At 42.1% G+C, this 17,782-nt stretch overlaps 3 protein-coding genes across 24 annotated transcripts; all 3 read right to left on the bottom strand.

Moving 5' to 3' along the window:
* Nucleotides 1-117: 117 nt before the first annotated feature.
* Nucleotides 118-16,630, bottom strand: LOC110177099 (uncharacterized). Of its 22 annotated transcripts, none has more exons than XM_086830583.1 (14): nucleotides 16,120-16,630; nucleotides 9,240-9,420; nucleotides 8,879-9,184; nucleotides 7,519-7,623; nucleotides 7,207-7,305; nucleotides 7,003-7,101; nucleotides 6,453-6,551; nucleotides 3,462-6,335; nucleotides 3,270-3,364; nucleotides 3,084-3,180; nucleotides 2,837-2,902; nucleotides 1,397-1,829; nucleotides 837-1,267; nucleotides 118-452 (listed from the first exon to the last, which is right to left on the bottom strand). In XM_086830583.1, exons 2-13 carry the CDS (start codon nucleotides 9,349-9,351, stop codon nucleotides 1,231-1,233), a joined length of 4,422 nt encoding a protein of 1,473 aa, XP_086686709.1. In that variant the 5' UTR covers nucleotides 9,352-9,420; nucleotides 16,120-16,630; the 3' UTR covers nucleotides 118-452; nucleotides 837-1,230. The 22 variants fall into 22 exon arrangements, with proteins under 22 accessions (XP_086686709.1, XP_086686712.1, XP_086686711.1 ...); XM_086830586.1 differs by having other exon boundaries at nucleotides 9,240-9,415; nucleotides 16,120-16,560; XM_086830585.1 differs by lacking the exon at nucleotides 16,120-16,630 and adding an exon at nucleotides 13,180-13,319.
* Nucleotides 339-1,061, bottom strand: LOC110177070 (ciliary microtubule associated protein 1A-like). The gene is made up of 2 exons (XM_020943587.2): nucleotides 837-1,061; nucleotides 339-452 (listed from the first exon to the last, which is right to left on the bottom strand). Exons 1-2 carry the CDS (start codon nucleotides 1,059-1,061, stop codon nucleotides 339-341), a joined length of 339 nt encoding a protein of 112 aa, XP_020799246.1.
* LOC110177100 (uncharacterized) lies at nucleotides 1,953-2,806 on the bottom strand. The gene is made up of 3 exons (XM_020943645.2): nucleotides 2,635-2,806; nucleotides 2,456-2,565; nucleotides 1,953-2,387 (listed from the first exon to the last, which is right to left on the bottom strand). The coding sequence occupies exons 1-3, from the start codon at nucleotides 2,693-2,695 to the stop codon at nucleotides 2,127-2,129; spliced, it is 432 nt and encodes a 143-aa protein (XP_020799304.2). The 5' UTR covers nucleotides 2,696-2,806; the 3' UTR covers nucleotides 1,953-2,126.
* Nucleotides 16,631-17,782: the final 1,152 nt, after the last annotated feature.

Raw genomic sequence — 17,782 nt, 5'->3', positions numbered from 1 at the left:
TCGATCAAATGTTTCGTTTAAGCAACTGCACACAATTGGCAATTCCCGAAAGAAAACCACACTGGGAAGCTCTCAAACAGAATCAATAAGCATTTCAAGGAAAAATCTACCACACCATTATTAGTAATATTTTCATTATATATTTCGTGTATACAATTTGTAACATTCCACAACACGCTTTTCCGGCTTACAAATAGGTTTCAGAAACAGTAAAAACTTAGAGGTTAGCGAAGGTAGTGTAGTTAAGGTAAGGAAGCGGTTCATATTCAAGGATTTCGAAGACCATCCATCGTCTGGGGCAGAGCGGGAGGGTCACTCCTCCCTCGCCGGCTACATCTTCAGCAGATTCCCGAGAAACTATAGTCGAACTCGGCATTCTTCTCGTTCAGGCGCCCCAAGTACTGCGAGTGCTTGATCCCAAAGCTGTAGGCGGGCACGTGCGAGAGGTTTATCTACGGCCAAGAATCATAAATAGATAGCACTTAGTTAAACCACAATCATGGACTATGGCGATGAACAACTGAATTTAATCTCTAAATTTGGAAGATATATGCTTCAGAAATTGCTATAGGGCCGGTCGGCCCGGTTCTCCAACAGGAATCGAGCGCAGACCTCGGGCACACTTTTAAACCTTTCGGAATGACAGTAAGGCGAGTGCCGGATACCCAAGGATACGGCCGGCGGTGAACGCTTCTCCCAGTACTGTGGGCGTTGGTAGTTGGTTCTTTGTTTAGTTGTTCTTTTCTGCTAATTAAAATTCAATAGTCTGAGCGCCCACTTTTCCTCCCAATATTTGATCTGCAATAATAGATAATAACACAATACAATACTCTTACCTTCTCCGGACAATGGGCCCCGGGTCCTGGCTTGGCATCGTCGCTGCCCATCTTGTACTTGCCGCGCATCGAGTAGACGGGCGGCTTGGGCTTCACAACGGTGTATTCGCCATCGTAGTAGCCCGGTCCGGGGAAGATCATGACCGGTATCAGAGGCGGCTTCTCGCGACCCGTGATCGTGTAGGCCGGAGCCGAGCGGATCTTGCCCTCCTTGCTGCTGCCCATGACGGTGGGTATCTTGTAGACATTAGGAGCTGTTTATATTTTGGGGAGATTGGAAAAATTAGTATTATTTTAGATTCTAGATCTTAGATTCTAAGCAGGAAGTTGGTTAGTTCAAGGGCTAATCTCTGGGGCTTGGTGTTTGGAGTATGGTTTGGGTTAGTTTCGATTTTCAGATTGGCTTGGGGTGATCTTGACATGAAGGGTGCCTGCAAAAAAACACACACACAGAAAAAGGAAGTACTAGGACGGTAAAAGGGTTAGAGTTAAATAAATATGTCTCCTCGAAACCCTTTAGTCCTTCGAGCGTTGAACTTTGCATAATAAACTCTGTTTACCTGATGATCTTCTCCTGCACGCTGCTCGCCTCCACAGCATACTTGACCGTCCGCATTTTGGTGGACTGACCGCTGGTCACAATGGCGCCATCCGGCTGGACTACTCTCTGGTGACTGACTGCCGCCGCCTTGGTGGCACTCGCATCCGACTTACCGCTGGCCATCACCTTGAGGCTGGCACTCTCCTGCTGGCCGTGGGACACCTCCTGTACCCGAGTGGTGGTTGTGGTGCTGGCGCTAACCGCCTGGGAGTGATTGCCATTGCTGAGTGCAGGTGCGGGCAGGAGCTCCTTGTGGGTGCCATTCACCTGCTTGGAGGTGGAGCTCTGCGTCTGCTGCAGCTGCTCCGGCTGCTCCACGCCGTTGACAAAGGTTTTCTTTGTTGTTGTGGTGGTTGTGGTTGTTGTGGTGCTGCACTCACCATTGTTACGTACTGTGCGGGAATCGTTTTCAAAGTAAATTGTATAAAAAATAAAAAACTCAAATCGGAAAAAATAATTGAAAATGTAATGCAGCACACATGTATATAAATCAAGCAAATTAAGCACACTAAGCGTTTCAAATGGATCATTTTAATTTGTTCTAGAGAATATTAAGTTTGGGTTCCCTTTCACTTAAAGTTCCTCTTGCGAAGTCGATCGAAAGATCCTAGATTTATACGAAATTTATAAGAAAAAGCGTTTAATATGTTCAACATTCTTTTACTGTGGCAGCCTTTACTCTTTAATTTTCAAGATTCTTCCGTGGGAGTAGAGGGAGTAGTGGTATCTGCGTTCTCTGCCGTAGTTGTGGTATCTTCTGTAGTTGTGGTATCTTTGGTATCTGTGGTATTTGTGGTATTTTTGGTATCTGTGGTATTTTTGGTATCTGTGGTATTGGAGGTATTATTCGAAACCTCTGGAACCTTCATGAAGAACCGGCAGTCATCGCGGCATTCTTTAAACGTGTAATATTCGTTCAACGAGTACATCCTCGGACAGCGGGTCTTCACCTTAAACCCAGAGGGAGAGAAAGAGTCCTAGAGCTGTGAAGGATATTGATCAGAAGTGATCTTATCACCTGTATGCAATCGAAGAGGACTCGGTGGAAGGCATAAAAGCGACGAGGCGGCGAATGACAGGAACTCTCAGGCTTGTACTTGTTATGCTTCAAACAGCCAAGATTCCGCTCTGCACGAAGGCGAAGGACCAGGAGCAGCAGTAAATTGGTAGCCAGATCTTTGATGAACTAAGTCTTACCATTTTTACGGACTGCCTGCACCAGAAAGCAGTACAGGGCGAACCCCAGCAACAGCTTCATGACGAATCACGTGACCAACTGGCTACTTGGGTCTTAATTTCATAATAGTCTAAACTGACGACATTTGAAACGCTTTCGGGTGGAAAGATGGGAGTGACAGTGGAGGTGTGGAATGAGTGTGTGGGACACACTCTCTCTTACCGGGACTGGCCAGTCGGCGTTCGCGTCTCTGGACAATGCGATCTTCGATATACGCGCCCCTGGGTTCTAGCGAGTTGGTGTGGTGTTGGTGAGTATTTACAGAGAGTCGGATGAGGGCATGGCCAGAACACCAGTGGATGTGTGCAAACCAAACATGGAAAACAAAAACACAAAAACGACAACAATCGCACGGATCACAAAAGCGGGCCCGGAACCAAGGGAAGCGTGCTTAGGGGTCGTCACCTACCTGGAAGCGAGGGAATCGGTGCCGTCTTAAGGCCAAAGCTATACGCCGGCGAGCTGTCCACCTTGCACTGCTCGGGATGATAGTGACCTGGGGCTGGAGGATCCACGAGGAGCAGGGAATAAACAAAGAAAGCGGGCGACATGCAACATGCAACACTACCAAGTGGGAAGAGGAATCCTTTCCTGGTACGTCGGTGGTCATCCGTAACTGCGACTTGGTGCCAAAGGTGTAGGCGGGTGTGGAGTGCAGAGTGTGCTTTTCCGGCTCGTATGCGGATGGTGCTACAATGGTGAATATTCCAAGAAAGTATAAAAATCATAATCCTTGTTCAAAAGGCTCCTTCCACATATATGTAGTTTAGAGCGTTAGTGAACTTGCCTGGAGTTTCGGAGACTTGGTCCCGTCCCAGCCGCATGCCGAAGGTGAACGCCGGTGTGCTGCGGTCCACCAGACACTGCTCCGGATGGTAGTCGCAAGGAGCCGGAGTCTGGCTAACGGTCTCCGCGGCCGGACGACCTGCAATGGTGTAGGCGGGTGTATGGTCGAGACGAACTCTCTCGGGGGCGTAGTCGCAGGGCGCAGGATGAAGATGATCCGCCTTGGGGTCATGTTTGCCACCAAAGCTGAAAGCGGGTGCTCGGTCCAGTTGCACCTTCTCCGGCGAGTAGGCTCCTGGTGCGGGGGTCTCACTGGGCTTGTGCGGGTCGTGCCGGCCAGCGAAGGAGAAGGCGGGATTGTGATCTTGTCTAACTTTCTCGGGGTGGTAATCTCCTGGAGCTGGGTTACTATTCTCGATCTTGGCATCGTACTTGCCTCCAAAGGTGTAAGCAATGGTATGATCCAAGCGAACCTTTTCGGGGCAGTAGTCACCAGGAGCAGGTGTGTCATTGGAAACCTTGGGATCGTGCTTGCCAGCCATTGAGAAGGCTGGATTATGATCCTGTCTAACCTTTTCAGGTGAGTATGCCCCTGGAGCAGGTGTCTCACTGGGTTTGTGAAGGTCATGGCGACCGGCGAAAGAGAAGGCAGGATTGTGGTCTTGTCTAACTTTCTCTGGATGATAGTCACCAGGAGCAGGGGTATTGCTTTCTACCTTGGCATCGTACTTGCCTCCAAAAGTGTAGGCTGGATTATGATCCAATCTCACTTTCTCTGGGCAGTAGTCACCGGGAGCTGGAGTACCATTAACTATCTTCTCGATATGCTTTCCTGCCATAGAAAATGATGGGTTGTGATCTTGTCTGACTTTTTCAGGGGAGTATGCTCCTGGAGCAGGTGTTTCACTTGGTTTGTGAAGGTCATGGCGACCGGCGAAGGAGAAGGCGGGATTGTGATCTTGTCTAACTTTCTCTGGGTGGTAATCTCCAGGAGCAGGGGTATTATTTTCAATCTTAGGATCGTTCTTTCCGCCAAACGAAAAGGCGGGAGTATGGTCTAGTCGAACTTTCTCTGGACAGTAGTCCCCAGGGGCTGGTGTATCACTCGAGATCTTTTGTATGTGTTTTCCTGCCATTGAGAAAGCTGGATTATGATCTTGCCTTACCTTTTCAGGTGAGTAAGCGCCAGGAGCAGGTGTGTCACTAGGCTTAGAATGGTCGTAGCGACCTGCGAAGGAGAAGGCAGGATTGTGATCTTGTCTGACTTTCTCAGGATGATAGTCACCAGGAGCAGGGGTATTATTTTCAACTTTGGGATCGTTCTTGCCTCCAAAAGTGTAGGCTGGATTATGATCCAATCTCACTTTCTCTGGGCAGTAGTCACCAGGAGCTGGAGTACCATTAACTATCTTCTCGATATGTTTTCCAGCCATAGAAAATGATGGGTTGTGATCTTGCCTAACCTTTTCAGGTGAGTAAGCTCCTGGAGCAGGTGTGTCACTGGGTTTGTGAAGGTCATGGCGACCGGCGAAGGAGAAGGCGGGATTGTGGTCTTGTCTTACTTTCTCGGGGTGGTAATCTCCAGGAGCAGGGTTACTATTCTCGATCTTGGCATCGTACTTGCCTCCAAAGGTGTAAGCAATGGTATGATCCAAGCGAACCTTTTCGGGGCAGTAGTCACCAGGAGCAGGTGTGTCATTGGAAACCTTGGGATCGTGCTTGCCAGCCATTGAGAAGGCTGGATTATGATCCTGCCTAACCTTTTCAGGTGAGTATGCTCCTGGAGCAGGAGTGTCACTGGGTTTGTGAAGGTCATGGCGACCGGCGAAGGAGAAGGCGGGATTGTGATCTTGTCTAACTTTCTCTGGGTGATAGTCACCAGGAGCAGGGGTATTGCTTTCTACCTTGGCATCGTACTTGCCTCCAAAAGTGTAGGCTGGATTATGATCCAACCTCACTTTCTCTGGGCAGTAGTCACCGGGAGCTGGAGTACCATTAACTATCTTCTCGATATGTTTTCCTGCCATAGAAAATGATGGGTTGTGATCTTGCCTAACCTTTTCAGGGGAGTATGCTCCTGGAGCAGGTGTTTCACTGGGTTTGTGAAGGTCATGACGACCGGCGAAGGAGAAGGCGGGATTGTGATCTTGTCTAACTTTCTCTGGGTGGTAATCTCCAGGAGCAGGGGTATTATTTTCAATCTTGGGATCGTTCTTTCCCCCAAACGAATAAGCGGGAGTATGGTCTAGTCGCACTTTCTCTGGACAGTAGTCACCGGGAGCTGGCGTATCACTTGAGATCTTTTGGATGCGTTTGCCCGCCATCGAGAAAGCAGGATTGTGATCTTGCCTAACCTTTTCGGGGCTGTAAGCTCCAGGGGCTGGAGTATTGTCTGGCTTTTGAAGATCATGGCGACCGGCAAATGAGAAGGCGGGATTGTGGTCCTGCCGCACCTTCTCCGTGTCGTACGCTCCGGGAGCTGGTGTGTCGCTTGTCTTGTGCAGTTCGTGGCGACCGGCGAATGAGAAAGCGGGGTTGTGATCGTGCCGGACTTGTTCGGGACGGTAGTCACCCGGTGCCGGAGTGGAGCTCTCGAGCCGCTGCTCGTGCTTACCGCCGAAGGTGAAGGCCGGCGTGCTGTCGAAGCGGTACTTCTCCGGGGCATACGAACCGGGAGCCGGGGTTTCGCTCACCGTCTTGGTCTCAGGACGGCCGGCAAGGGTGAAGGCTGGCGTATGATCCAGCCGCACCTTCTCGGGCTGATAGGTGCCCGGCGCCGGCGTGTCGTTGGCCTTAACGAGCTCCACGCGATGACCGAAGCTGAAGGCGGGCGTCCTGCCCAGAATGCACTTTTCGGGTTCGTATGCGCCGGGAGCTGGAATAGATAGTGGGTACCGATTGTGTAAGTGATGGGGAGACGAGTGGGATCGGGTGAGTGCTCTAAAATCGAATCACAAACTCTGTGCAGAGTGTTTTCCCGGATTTTCCTCACCTGGTGTGCAATCGACAACATCGTGCGAGGCCTTTCCTGCGATCGTGTAAGCGGGTGTCGAGTGTAATCGGGATTTTTCGGGGCTGTAAGCACCAGGTGCTATCGAGAAGTGAAAGTGTTTAGAAAAGAACAAAGGAAGCTAACTTCGAGATGCCGAAGTTTGTATACCCTGCCGTTAGCCATCGGACTATGGTTTTGAATTTTGAATCGGTCATAGCTAAGTCAAAAATTCATTAATTTCAATTCGGAAAGCTGTCCCATGCAAGTTTTTATTAGGCTTATAAATCTGCATACTTCATTTAAAATGTAAAAAATAAACATTTTTGAGGATTTTAACGATGTAACCCCTTATAAAATTTTCAATTTTTTGAAAAAAATACATTTTAGCCGAACCTAGCTAGATCGACTGGGTTTTTGATGCTGATCAAGAATATATATGATTTATGGGGTCGGAAATGACTCCTTCACATCATTAAAAACTTCTGACCGAAATTGTAATACCCTGTAAGAGTAAAATTAGGGAACTGGCCAAAGCGGTTAGGACTCTTACCTGGCGTGTCGCTGACCTGAGTATGCTTGGTTTTCAGGCCAAAACTGTAGGCTGGCATGTGTTCTAGGACAACCTGTTCGGGCTTGTAGGTGCCCGGCGCTGAATTGAGTGCCAAAATAATGAATGAAACATCAAAAAGCATCTATGATTACTTGTGCTTTGAACTACATAGAGAAGAGCGGCTAAAAAGGATTCATCACTTACCTGGCGTGTAGTCCGGACGCTGTTCGTGATGCTTGATGCCGAAGCTAAACTCCGGCGTCTTGCTGAGCTTCACCTTCTCGGGGCAATAGGCGCCAGGAGCTGCGGATGGTACAGAGATCAGCATTAGGTTCTCCATGGGAGTGAGTGCTCGTGGGGAGTCAATACGGAACGGGAAAGCTCAACAATTCTATATGGATATATAATACAATATACTGTCCAATTGGGATCGCTTGAGATGGGTAGGTGCCTCAATACAGATACGATTACGGCTACATTGTTGGGGTAAAGATCATATCATATGGGGAATATTACCTGGTGTGCCCTGATCGTGTTGGATTTTAGTTCGTCTACCGAAAGTGTAGCGCGGCGCATTCTTTTTTGATTGCGTGACCTTTTCAGGGCAATAGCTATTCGGAGCTGTTAGTGTTAATAAAACATAAAAAGTTGGTACGGCCATTTTAGACTAGAGAGGTCTACTAGCTAGCTAACTAATCTAGGTGAGCTACGACTAAGGGTGAACTAGAGTTACAGCATAAGATACAGATACAGATACAGATACAGAGGAGTATGCGGAAGATAGATGCAAAGTTAGTAATGGGTGTGTTGAGAGAAGTTAGTCAGAAGTTTGGGAGTGGGCCAACACCGGAACGCAACAGTTAGTTGGGTTACCTGGATTGTTAACAATGTACACGTTAACCTTAATGCGAAAGGAATACCGTGGTGCTCGCCGCTTGACCACATCAAGAGGCACCACACGATAATGGTTGGGACCTGAGTTTTCAATACAATACAATAAACACAACACAAATTACTGAAACGCTTAAAGAACACATACATATATAATACAGTTTTGTTTATATATACAACAAAGTGTCGTAAGAGCTAAGAGACAAAGGGAATTGAACTAAAAGAACATAATAAAAGCTATGGTCTAGGGAAATATTTAAGAAATTATGTGAGCAAGTTCCCCTTTTCGTTTAAAAACAAGATTTGTCAGGGAAGATGTTCTATTAACATATATGAATCATTATTAATTATTCTTTATGATTATGACTCATTAATCTTTTCGAAAGGCAAGTAAATGGTTTAGTCATAAACAAAAGAGATGTCGCCCACCTTTTAATTTAATGAAACTATCAGCTAAATGCAATTTAATAGTTTTTAAAATAACCAAACAAATAACCAAAATTCAGAGAAAATAAATGTACATTTAAGCTATTAAATTTGGCAATCCCTCTACTTGTAAACCCTATAAAAATATCAAGTGTTTACTTATAAATATACATTCTGGTGTCATAACTACATTTCATACAAAGGATATCCAAAGGATATATGGACAGATATGAAAGATACAGAGATAGAAATCTAATCAAGCAATTAACATACTTCTACACAAGCTACCGAGTTGAGAGTCTGAAGAAAGGAAATAGTTATGAAAGAAAGGGTCTAGGCAACTTACAACTGGCACATGGTTTCAGATGAGTTAATGAGTCGCTTCTATGTACAAGGATGCTCCATGATTGATGAACCTTCTCCACTCGCTTAAGCCGCGCATGCAACACACACCGAACTCAACTTGAAATCCAAAACTCCAACCAATCCGAGTCCAAAAACACCACTCAAACACCGCCAGAGAAGCAGAGGAGGATATAGAGGAGGATCTCCCACTCACCTGGTATCTGGAACTGCTTAAGGCTGGCCGGTTTCTGGCCAAAGGTGTACTTGGGCGTGGCATCGATCACCGCCTTGGCCGCTGGCACCACATCGTACTCCCCGGGTCCGGGATTGGAGAAGCGCGACAGCTCCTTGGGTCGACTCTGGAGAGTGGCAGCCCGCGGATAGTCTCTCCCCTTGGCCCGCAAGCCCGTAACATTGTATTGGGCTGGACCAGGACCAAAGGTCTCGTATTTGCCGCCCAGCTTGTGACCAAAGGAGTAGGAGGGTGCCGCCTTCTTCTTGGAATCGGGCACTTTGCTGCCTGCAAGGTGAAGTTTATATTACTTTAAGATCCAAGAGGGAACACGGGAACTCACCAATCAATGTTGGCAGCTGGACAATGGCCGGGCCAGGATTGGTGGTCTCAGCTGCTATCTTCCCGATGCGCACCGTTGGTGTCCAGGGACGCTGTTCCACGTTGCCGCCCATGTTTAAAGGTCTTATCTTTCGAACCCGAGCACAAGGTCCCTGCTCCTGCTGGCTCTGCCTAAGGCTGTCCTGAAAAGGAGTCATCATTAGTCGATATTTTTTAGTAATTAAACCCCATGCCAGCACCTTCATTGTCTAGCTGTCTTTGGGCGTGATATTCAAGGTTAAGAAAATCTAGCATATAGATATATATATTTTTCCGGAAAAAGAAACAAACACTTCCTTGTCTGACATTTACACATGAGAACTGCTGATGTATATTCATAAACTCTATAGTTCGGACCCCCAAATTTAGGTAACCTAATAATCCAAATTCCGCCCTACTCCAACTGCCAGTCGATGACACAAAAATCAATCGTCTGGGCCTTGTTTCGAATTTTCTGGGCCAATTCCGTGTGCCGGCTAATAGAGTCAGGTGTGTAAGTTAAACGACATGCATGGAAAGCCCCAAAAAGGAAGGCGGTGTCGGCTGTCACTCTGTCGGTGCTGTGTTGCAGTGTAGCTCGTTTCTTTGGGCGCCACTTTGTTACCAATTTTCTTGTTGTTATTAGATTTTTCAGGCTTTGGCGTGAAAGACAAACAACGGCAATAACTTTGCGGTAGGCTTCGTCAGTGTCTCACTTTGTGGCAGTGCCAGCAAAGCCCCCTAAACTAATTTAAGAAAAATTACCATTTAGCACGGAGGGTTGATTGAGCATTCATGTTTTCCCCTCACTCTCTGTACTTTGTATTTAATGTTTTATTTATAAATTAAAGTTTTCTTTTACCGACGTCTGACTACTGTTTTGATTTATAATAGTCCGAAAATTTACAAACTCCAGAGCCATAAATCTAACAAGATTTCACAAATGAAATCTTTAATATTTAAACTTTAATTTTGCAATACAATATATAAGGATTTCATAGTATTAAGTATACTTTGATGTATTTTGGTATAATATGTAAAATCTAGAATCTAGATTCTGCAGTAACCAATATTTATACAACATTATTGCACTAGAACTCCTTGGTGCATATATATTTTACGCTTTCGACTTACAAGTTTTTATCATAATTATTTATTCCAACTATTTCGAAGGGAAGGGTTGTGGATAATAAATAGTTTTATGTGCGAGACCCCCCTCAACAAGATTCCTATTCCGCCCGAACACCGGCTGCCCTGGGCGACGACCTTCTTTTCACAGCTGAACGCAGGCTATGACACGGCTTCCACCAAAGTGTTGGCCCATCGACAGGCTCAAAGGAGTTTGGTGCCGGCTGGTATCAGGATCAGCAGGAGGAGCTGCCAGCTCTCTCTGGTAACTATCTGGCAGTGTAATCGATATGGGGTGGGTCTCTGGGCTCTGATTTAAATACGGATTTCGGGAGGGGTCTAGGAATCAAATTATAGGCCTGGTCAACAAGGTTGCGCCCCGAAACGAAACGAAACGAAGTATGCCAAGTGCTAAATATGTTGGCCATTTTGTGGGGCATGTTAGCCAACAAAACGATTACTTTTAATGACTTATGGCCGACAATTGCATGACGGACGGACGGAAGGGGAAAGAGGAAAAACCTACACTCGAAACCTAAACAAAAACAAACCCGAACCCAAACTCAAAGTGGAAAAGAAAGGTGAAGCGTGCCACTTGTGATGGCCGTGAAAATTCGCCTGGATGTGTGTAAATAATTAGAACAATGTTTGGGGGCGTAACCTGGGCTGTTAACAGGGCCAATGAAGTCGTTGTTTTGCCCCTCTTACATATGCCCCTAGCACTTGCCACTTTCAACTCTCAACGTCTCCTGACCTCGCATGCAATTCGCCATAAGTTTGGTTCTGCTTCACTCTCTGCCATATAAGGAGACTCTTACATCACCATTCCGCCCGATTGGCACCCACACTCATCTGGCTTAATATCATCACAATGTTCAATTGCCGTTCGAGGCCAAGATCAGCCAGGGAAATGCCATGAATCACAGCCACTGGCTGCCAGCTGAAAGCCAACACAGAAGTCAGACATCTGTCAGACACTGGAGATCTTAGACCAAGACCATTTGTCAGCCCACAGAGTATGTTAAGCACAGATGAAGAAAAACAGATTTAAAACAAAAATATTTAAGAAAAAATTAAAAATAATTTATATAATATAAATATATATATATATATATTGTAAAGTCAAAGCTAGAGCTAGTTCCTCAAGCTGAATCTTTCAAGCAGCAGTTCAGAGACCTCTTAACATTGTTCCCAAGAAAATAGTCTATTAAGCTTTCAGTTCTAATTTGATTACTAATTCCCCATAAATACTACAACCATAGCTTTTCCCCCAGTGTAGCAATGCAACTCGAATGGCCTCTGGTAAGTCACCGACTAAGAGGTCGCATTTAATCAAGTTAATAGAGCGTTAGTTGTTGGTTCATGCAATAAATTAGCATGTGACGATCAGATTTCAGTAATCAAATTATAGATGGTGATGTTCGGATTATAATCTATGCACAACTGAGAACCGATTAAGCCGATAAAACCGGCTATAAAGCAGATCAGCAACGCCCACACGCACACACTCTCTCTCTACAGGCTGCTCTTTTTTTCAATATTCTCCAATAATAATTATTAGCAAATAAATATAAAAACAAACCTTGTCCGATGAGAGAGCTTTTTTGCACATTTGTCATTGTTATCTTTGTGACCTTCACTACTGATTTGTTATTTTGTTTTATTAAATGTATGTTTACTCAGGGTATTATAACTATAGTCAGAAGCTTGAAACTAAGTGAAAGAGTCATCTCTGACCCTATAAGTCATATATATTCTTGATCTGCAGCTGATTCGTTCTAGCTATGTAAGGGAAAAATTTAGTTTTTTAAAAATTTTGAAAATTTTATAAGGGGTTACATCGTTAAAATTTTCAAAAATTGGAAAAAAAAAAATTGAATTTTTAAAAATGTTTAATAAGTTAGCAGATTTATAAACCTATTAAAGAATAACACAAAACAGCTTTCCGAATTGAAATTAATGCACTTTTGTCCAACTTATGAATATTTCAAACTCTGATTTGTCGAAAATATTGTCATATAAAAATATCGATATTACGTATACGCACAGGTGTATTTATTCCCTTTCTAAAGATGTGAAGGAGTCATTTCCGACCCCATAAATCATATATATTATTGATCAGCATAAAAAATGCAATCGATCTAGCTATGCCCGACAAAAATTTAATTTTTTCAAAATTTTGAAAATTTTCTAAGGGGTTACATCGTTAAAATTGTCAAAAATTGGGGAAAAAATTGAATGTTTTAAAATGTTAAATTAAGTATGCAAATTTATTAACACAATAAAAACTAACACAGAACAGCTTTCCGAATTGAAATTAATGCTTTTTTGGCTTAGTTATACCATTTTTGAACTTACGAGTTTACGAAAAAATGGTCATATAAAATTAAACATAAGCATGATTTTAAAGAATGTTTATATTTTTATCTTAGTTATTATAGTTTTTCGATACGACCCTATTCAATCCGAAATAAGCTCGTTTTCTGGTTTATATTTAATTTTAGGCATTTATACTCAAAAATATTACGTATACGCACTGGTGTAAATATTCCGTTCCAGGTTATTGTAATTTCAGTCAGAAGCTTCAAATGATGTGAAGGAATCATTTGCGATCAAGAATATATATGATTTGGAATATATATGGGTTGGAAATGATTAATTCACTTCTTTAAATTCTGAATGAAATAATAATTCCAAACAATACAAATTAAATTAAATTTAAATTAAAATTATAATTAAGTAATGGCTTTATTGAAAAATAAATGCATAGCCAGCACTGCTAATTCTAGACCCACCTATGTATTGCATTAGTCAGGAGATAGTTTAGGGGTCGTAGGGCACTTGCTATCACTATCACTACCACTATCAGTTCCACATTCGATGTTAACAGCGGGGAGGCCGCGAACCAAATGAGCCCAGAGCTGCTGCTGCGCCTCTATTTATAGTCCCCGAGTCAAGAGAACAGAGAAAGGGAGAGCGAGAGAGTAAGAGTTGTCGCTAGAGCTAGGCTGAGAGGGATAGAGAGTAAGGCATATCTCTGAGGCACGCACAGAGGGATAGACGTTCCGTGAGAGGGAGGGAGAGGGAGTTTAGCATTCTCCCCTACATTTAATGATCGATTTTATGGCAGCTATATGATATAGTCGTCCGATCTGATTAAAATAATACAGGTTTATTAACCTAACAGAATCTAACATATAACAGCTTTCCGCATTGAAATTAATGATCTATTTACATGTGCAAATTGCAAAAAAACAAGGGTATACAAATTAGGCTTCGCGAAATTATTTTCTTTGCCTGTTTTTATTTGATTTAAATTGATATTCACACACAATTGACCCGGGAGTGTGCACCCGCAATGACAACAACAACAAGAACACAAAAAAGGTAGATTTAGCACACGTCAGCTTTAATTTGTGGTATCAAAGTCAAAAATATTAAATAAGCGTGCCATCTTTGAGGGTAATCGAAGATTAAATACTGTGTTGTTAACTTTTAAAAATTTATAAGTCTATTAAAAAATAGATGTATATATTTATAAATAAATAGTAAGTATAACAATTAATGTGGGTGTATTCAATTAAACATGATTCATCAAAAAACCATAAATATTCCAAATATGACATGGAAATTAAAGCAATTAACAGTGGTTAAAGGAAATACATTTATTGTTAGTATGCCCAAAAATTAAATAATTTTGATTAAATAGCGAATAATGAAAGTAATGTTTAATTTAAATTTATAAGACTGTTTCTTATATCAATGGGAAGTGCAGTTCATAATAATTCTTTATAAGATATACCCATAATGGTGCACTTTTTAAACCCTACCTCTCATGGATATACCCTTCTTTGTTAAACCAAATATGGGGTATTTTCTAACATCATTAACAATCACGGTCGCAACACAAAACGTTTTTATTTTCAGTTTTATTTTCTCTCGACTTCATTTCACGCTCTCCTCGAAAATGGCGAATTATAAAAAATATGAGCTCATTCCCCAAAATTTAGACAATTTCCAGCTGTCCATCTCGGTGACTTTTACGCCCAAATACGGCGGCGTCTGTCTATATTTCTGTTTCCTTTAGCCCACATAGAGTGGTCCGAAAGAAGCCAGTTTGGAATTGGGTTTCCAGACGGCGGTACGACCCACGCCGATGGCTGAAAACTCCATGACTTCACTATTTATATTCGCCATAATTCGGTTGTGTGTTGTCTCTATTAACTATTGCTGGCCTGGGGCTATACCGAGGTATATAACTTTAATTAACAGCGAGCAAGTTGTAACGATTCCTAACCAAAAAAGAGCGACCGGCAAACAAAAACATCGCAAATCGAAAAAACACAGCCAAAAGAGCGCAAAGCGAACCCAACTTGGCTGATAAAAACACCGCCAAGACCAAGTCAACACCTGACGTCAGCTGGCTGAGTGAACTAGTTTGCGATCTCCAAATCTAATTAAGTTTGAGCAACATTCTCGCTCGGCTCCACGGCGGACGTGGTTTGGCTCTGGAAGCCGCAGAGAAAGCCAGGGAAATGAGGCGGGAAAAATTGGCAAGAAGCCTTCATACCTCTATCTCACTCTCTGCATTTACAACTGGAGCTGGGCTCGTTCTCAGGGCACTATTAAAATTCTAGAATGGATTTGTAATAATTAAGCGATTGTTAAGAGTTGTTTTCGTCTTGCTTTGTTGTAAATTTAATGGGACAACGCGTTTCCGCTTCAGCGATTTATGCGAAAGCAATAATAATAATGATCTCTAAATAATTTGCATATTGAAATGTATAATTTAAATGGCAGTCAGTTGATTTTATAAATAATATTTACACTCATGATGATACTCTTTATTAAATTAGATTATTAAATAACAAAGAGTATTTAAAAAGAACAAGCATCAGTTTAGAAATAATTTATGAAGTACGTTTATGTATATTATTTTTTTAAACTTTTACCTCAAAGAGATTATTATTTTAGGTAATTTTTGAAATATTTATAGCACATACTTATTTATATTTTTATTTTTATATAAATTTTTTAATATTTATCTTGCATTATTCCTCTATGTGATACCCTTTGCTGTACCTTTACTTTGCCTATTGTAATTATATTAAATCATCATTAAGAAATACTTATAATACTTTCAAATACTTTAAAAACATTTCTTTTAAATAATTTCTTAAAGAAAATGTAGCTGTTTACCCCTGGTTACCCCTTTTCCTTTGGTAATTATATTTAATTCATAAGCACCTATTAGATCACATTTTAAATATTTACTATGACTTGAACTTCCCCTCCGGCTGATTACCTTTCCGCTTTAACCTTTTCTTTGGTTATTGTATTTATTTTGTGTGTGCTTAATGCTTTTTTTAGTGTGTGTTGTGACTTTGAAAAATGAGCTGAGCCGCTGTCTCTCGGGTCGAGCAAATACTGGTTATTAGAGCTGATGTCATGGGCTCTATCAGGAACTCCAACTGGGGACCTGCGGAAGGGTTACTCCAACAAGTGACATCAATACGGGGGGGGAAGTGGGTGGTGGTGTCTCATTGACAAAACAAAGGCAGGAGCTGCACAGCTGACTGGGGAGGCACCGGAGGAGTCCTCCGCCGCCAGGAAATGCCAATAGTCAGAGGGATAGACAGACAGACAGACAACACACAGTCAATGAACTTTGGGGTCGGGTCGAACACGCAATCCTCAGACTTGGTTAACGCCTACTCCAGTTTTTATATCCTTACCTCAGGCTAATGCAATATCAAGAGGTATCTCTCGTCCTCCTCCTGTTTCCCTGTGGATTTCCTCGGAATTTTTCACTACTTTCTTTTATTGCACAGAAAAAACTTCACTTTACTCCTGGGGGAAACAGTCCTTGTCGGGATTAAGAGCGATTTTTGGTGGTTTTGTAAACCATCTGTTCACTCGAAAAACTCTCGAAGAGATTCGCTGGATTCGTTGTCGTGTCTGATTTATTATTTCGTTGATTTGTTCGTTCGTTGATTGGGTTCAAGTGACAGCCGCTCGAATCTATTGCGGGGCTTCCAAAAATACACACTTTGCCGATTTACTTATTTGCCTTAATTTGTTTTCGTTTTGTTTTGCCGCCGCGTTGGATTGCAGGTGATGTTAGAGCTTGGGTAGCTGGAGCTTGAACCGCACTCGAGGGCTGTCGAACAGAAATTGCGGGCCAAAGTCGCCAGCACTCGCTTTTTCGTTTCGGTTTCGGTTTCGGCGACGTAGCGAGGCAAAGACGTAACGTAAGCTTTTGCGTTGGCGTTAACAGCAAATGTTGAGCTTTACAGGGGCAGGCTATGTTGAAGAGTAACTGTTGTGATTTTTGAATGGGCACTGGAATTATGTAAAGCGGGAAATGGTATTGGAACTGGAATTATGAATTATTATGGAAAAGTGATCTTGAAAGAAACTATTTCTGCGATTTAAAAACATATATGTATGGTTTATAGGGTCGGAAATGACTCCTTTACAGCGACTGACTAAAATTTGGAAACTCTGCAAAGTTATCAGTACACCTGTGCGTATACGTAATTTATTTATTTTTATTAAAACCAGAAAGGAAGCTTACTTCGGCACGCCGAAGTTTTTGTACCCTTACTGTTTACAATTAAATAAGATCCTTTTCACTTGAATCGTATCGGAATCAATTAAAATTTATTGATATTTTAATATGACAATTTTTGTCGTCAAATCGAAGTTAAAAAATCGTATAACTAAACCAAAAAAGCATTAATTTCAATTCGGAAAGCTGTTCTGTGTTAGTTTTTAATAGGTTTATAAATCTGCATACTTAATTAAACATTTTAAAAAAATCTAATTTTTCTTCCAATTTTTGACAATTTTAACGATGTTACCCCTTGTAAAATTTTCAAAATTGTGAAAAATTTTAATTTTTCCCTTATATAGCTAGATCGACTTAGCTGTTGATGCTGATCAAGAATATATCTGATTTATGGGGTCGGAAATGACTCCTTCGCATTATTAGAAGCTTCTGACTGAAATTACAATACCCTGAAAGGGAAAAAATACACCTGTGCGTATACGTAATTTTTTGGGACTATAAATGCGTAAAATACAATTTAATCCAGGAACGTGAATTTTTTCGGACGCCGAAGTTTTTATACGGATGCTTTGTAATGAAATTGATTAGGATGTATCGAAAATCTATAATAACTAAGCTAAAAATATTCGCATTCTTTTTAATATTTATCGAAACTTTTATATGACAATTTTTTTGACAAATCAAAGTTTAAAAAATGTATAACCAAGCCAATAAAGCATTAATTTTAATTCGGAGAGCTGTTTTATGTTAGTTTTTAATATGTTTATAAATCTGCATACTTAATTAAACATTTAAAAAACTTCAAATTTTTGACAATTTTAGCGATG

Source organism: Drosophila serrata, unplaced genomic scaffold (assembly GCF_035046125.1).
Source record: "Drosophila serrata isolate PLE 108 unplaced genomic scaffold, ASM3504612v1 contig_240, whole genome shotgun sequence".
NCBI classification, from domain to species: domain Eukaryota; kingdom Metazoa; phylum Arthropoda; class Insecta; order Diptera; family Drosophilidae; genus Drosophila; species Drosophila serrata.
The sequence above is the reverse complement of the archived record's forward strand: the minus strand, read 5'-3'. Positions and strand labels throughout refer to the sequence as shown.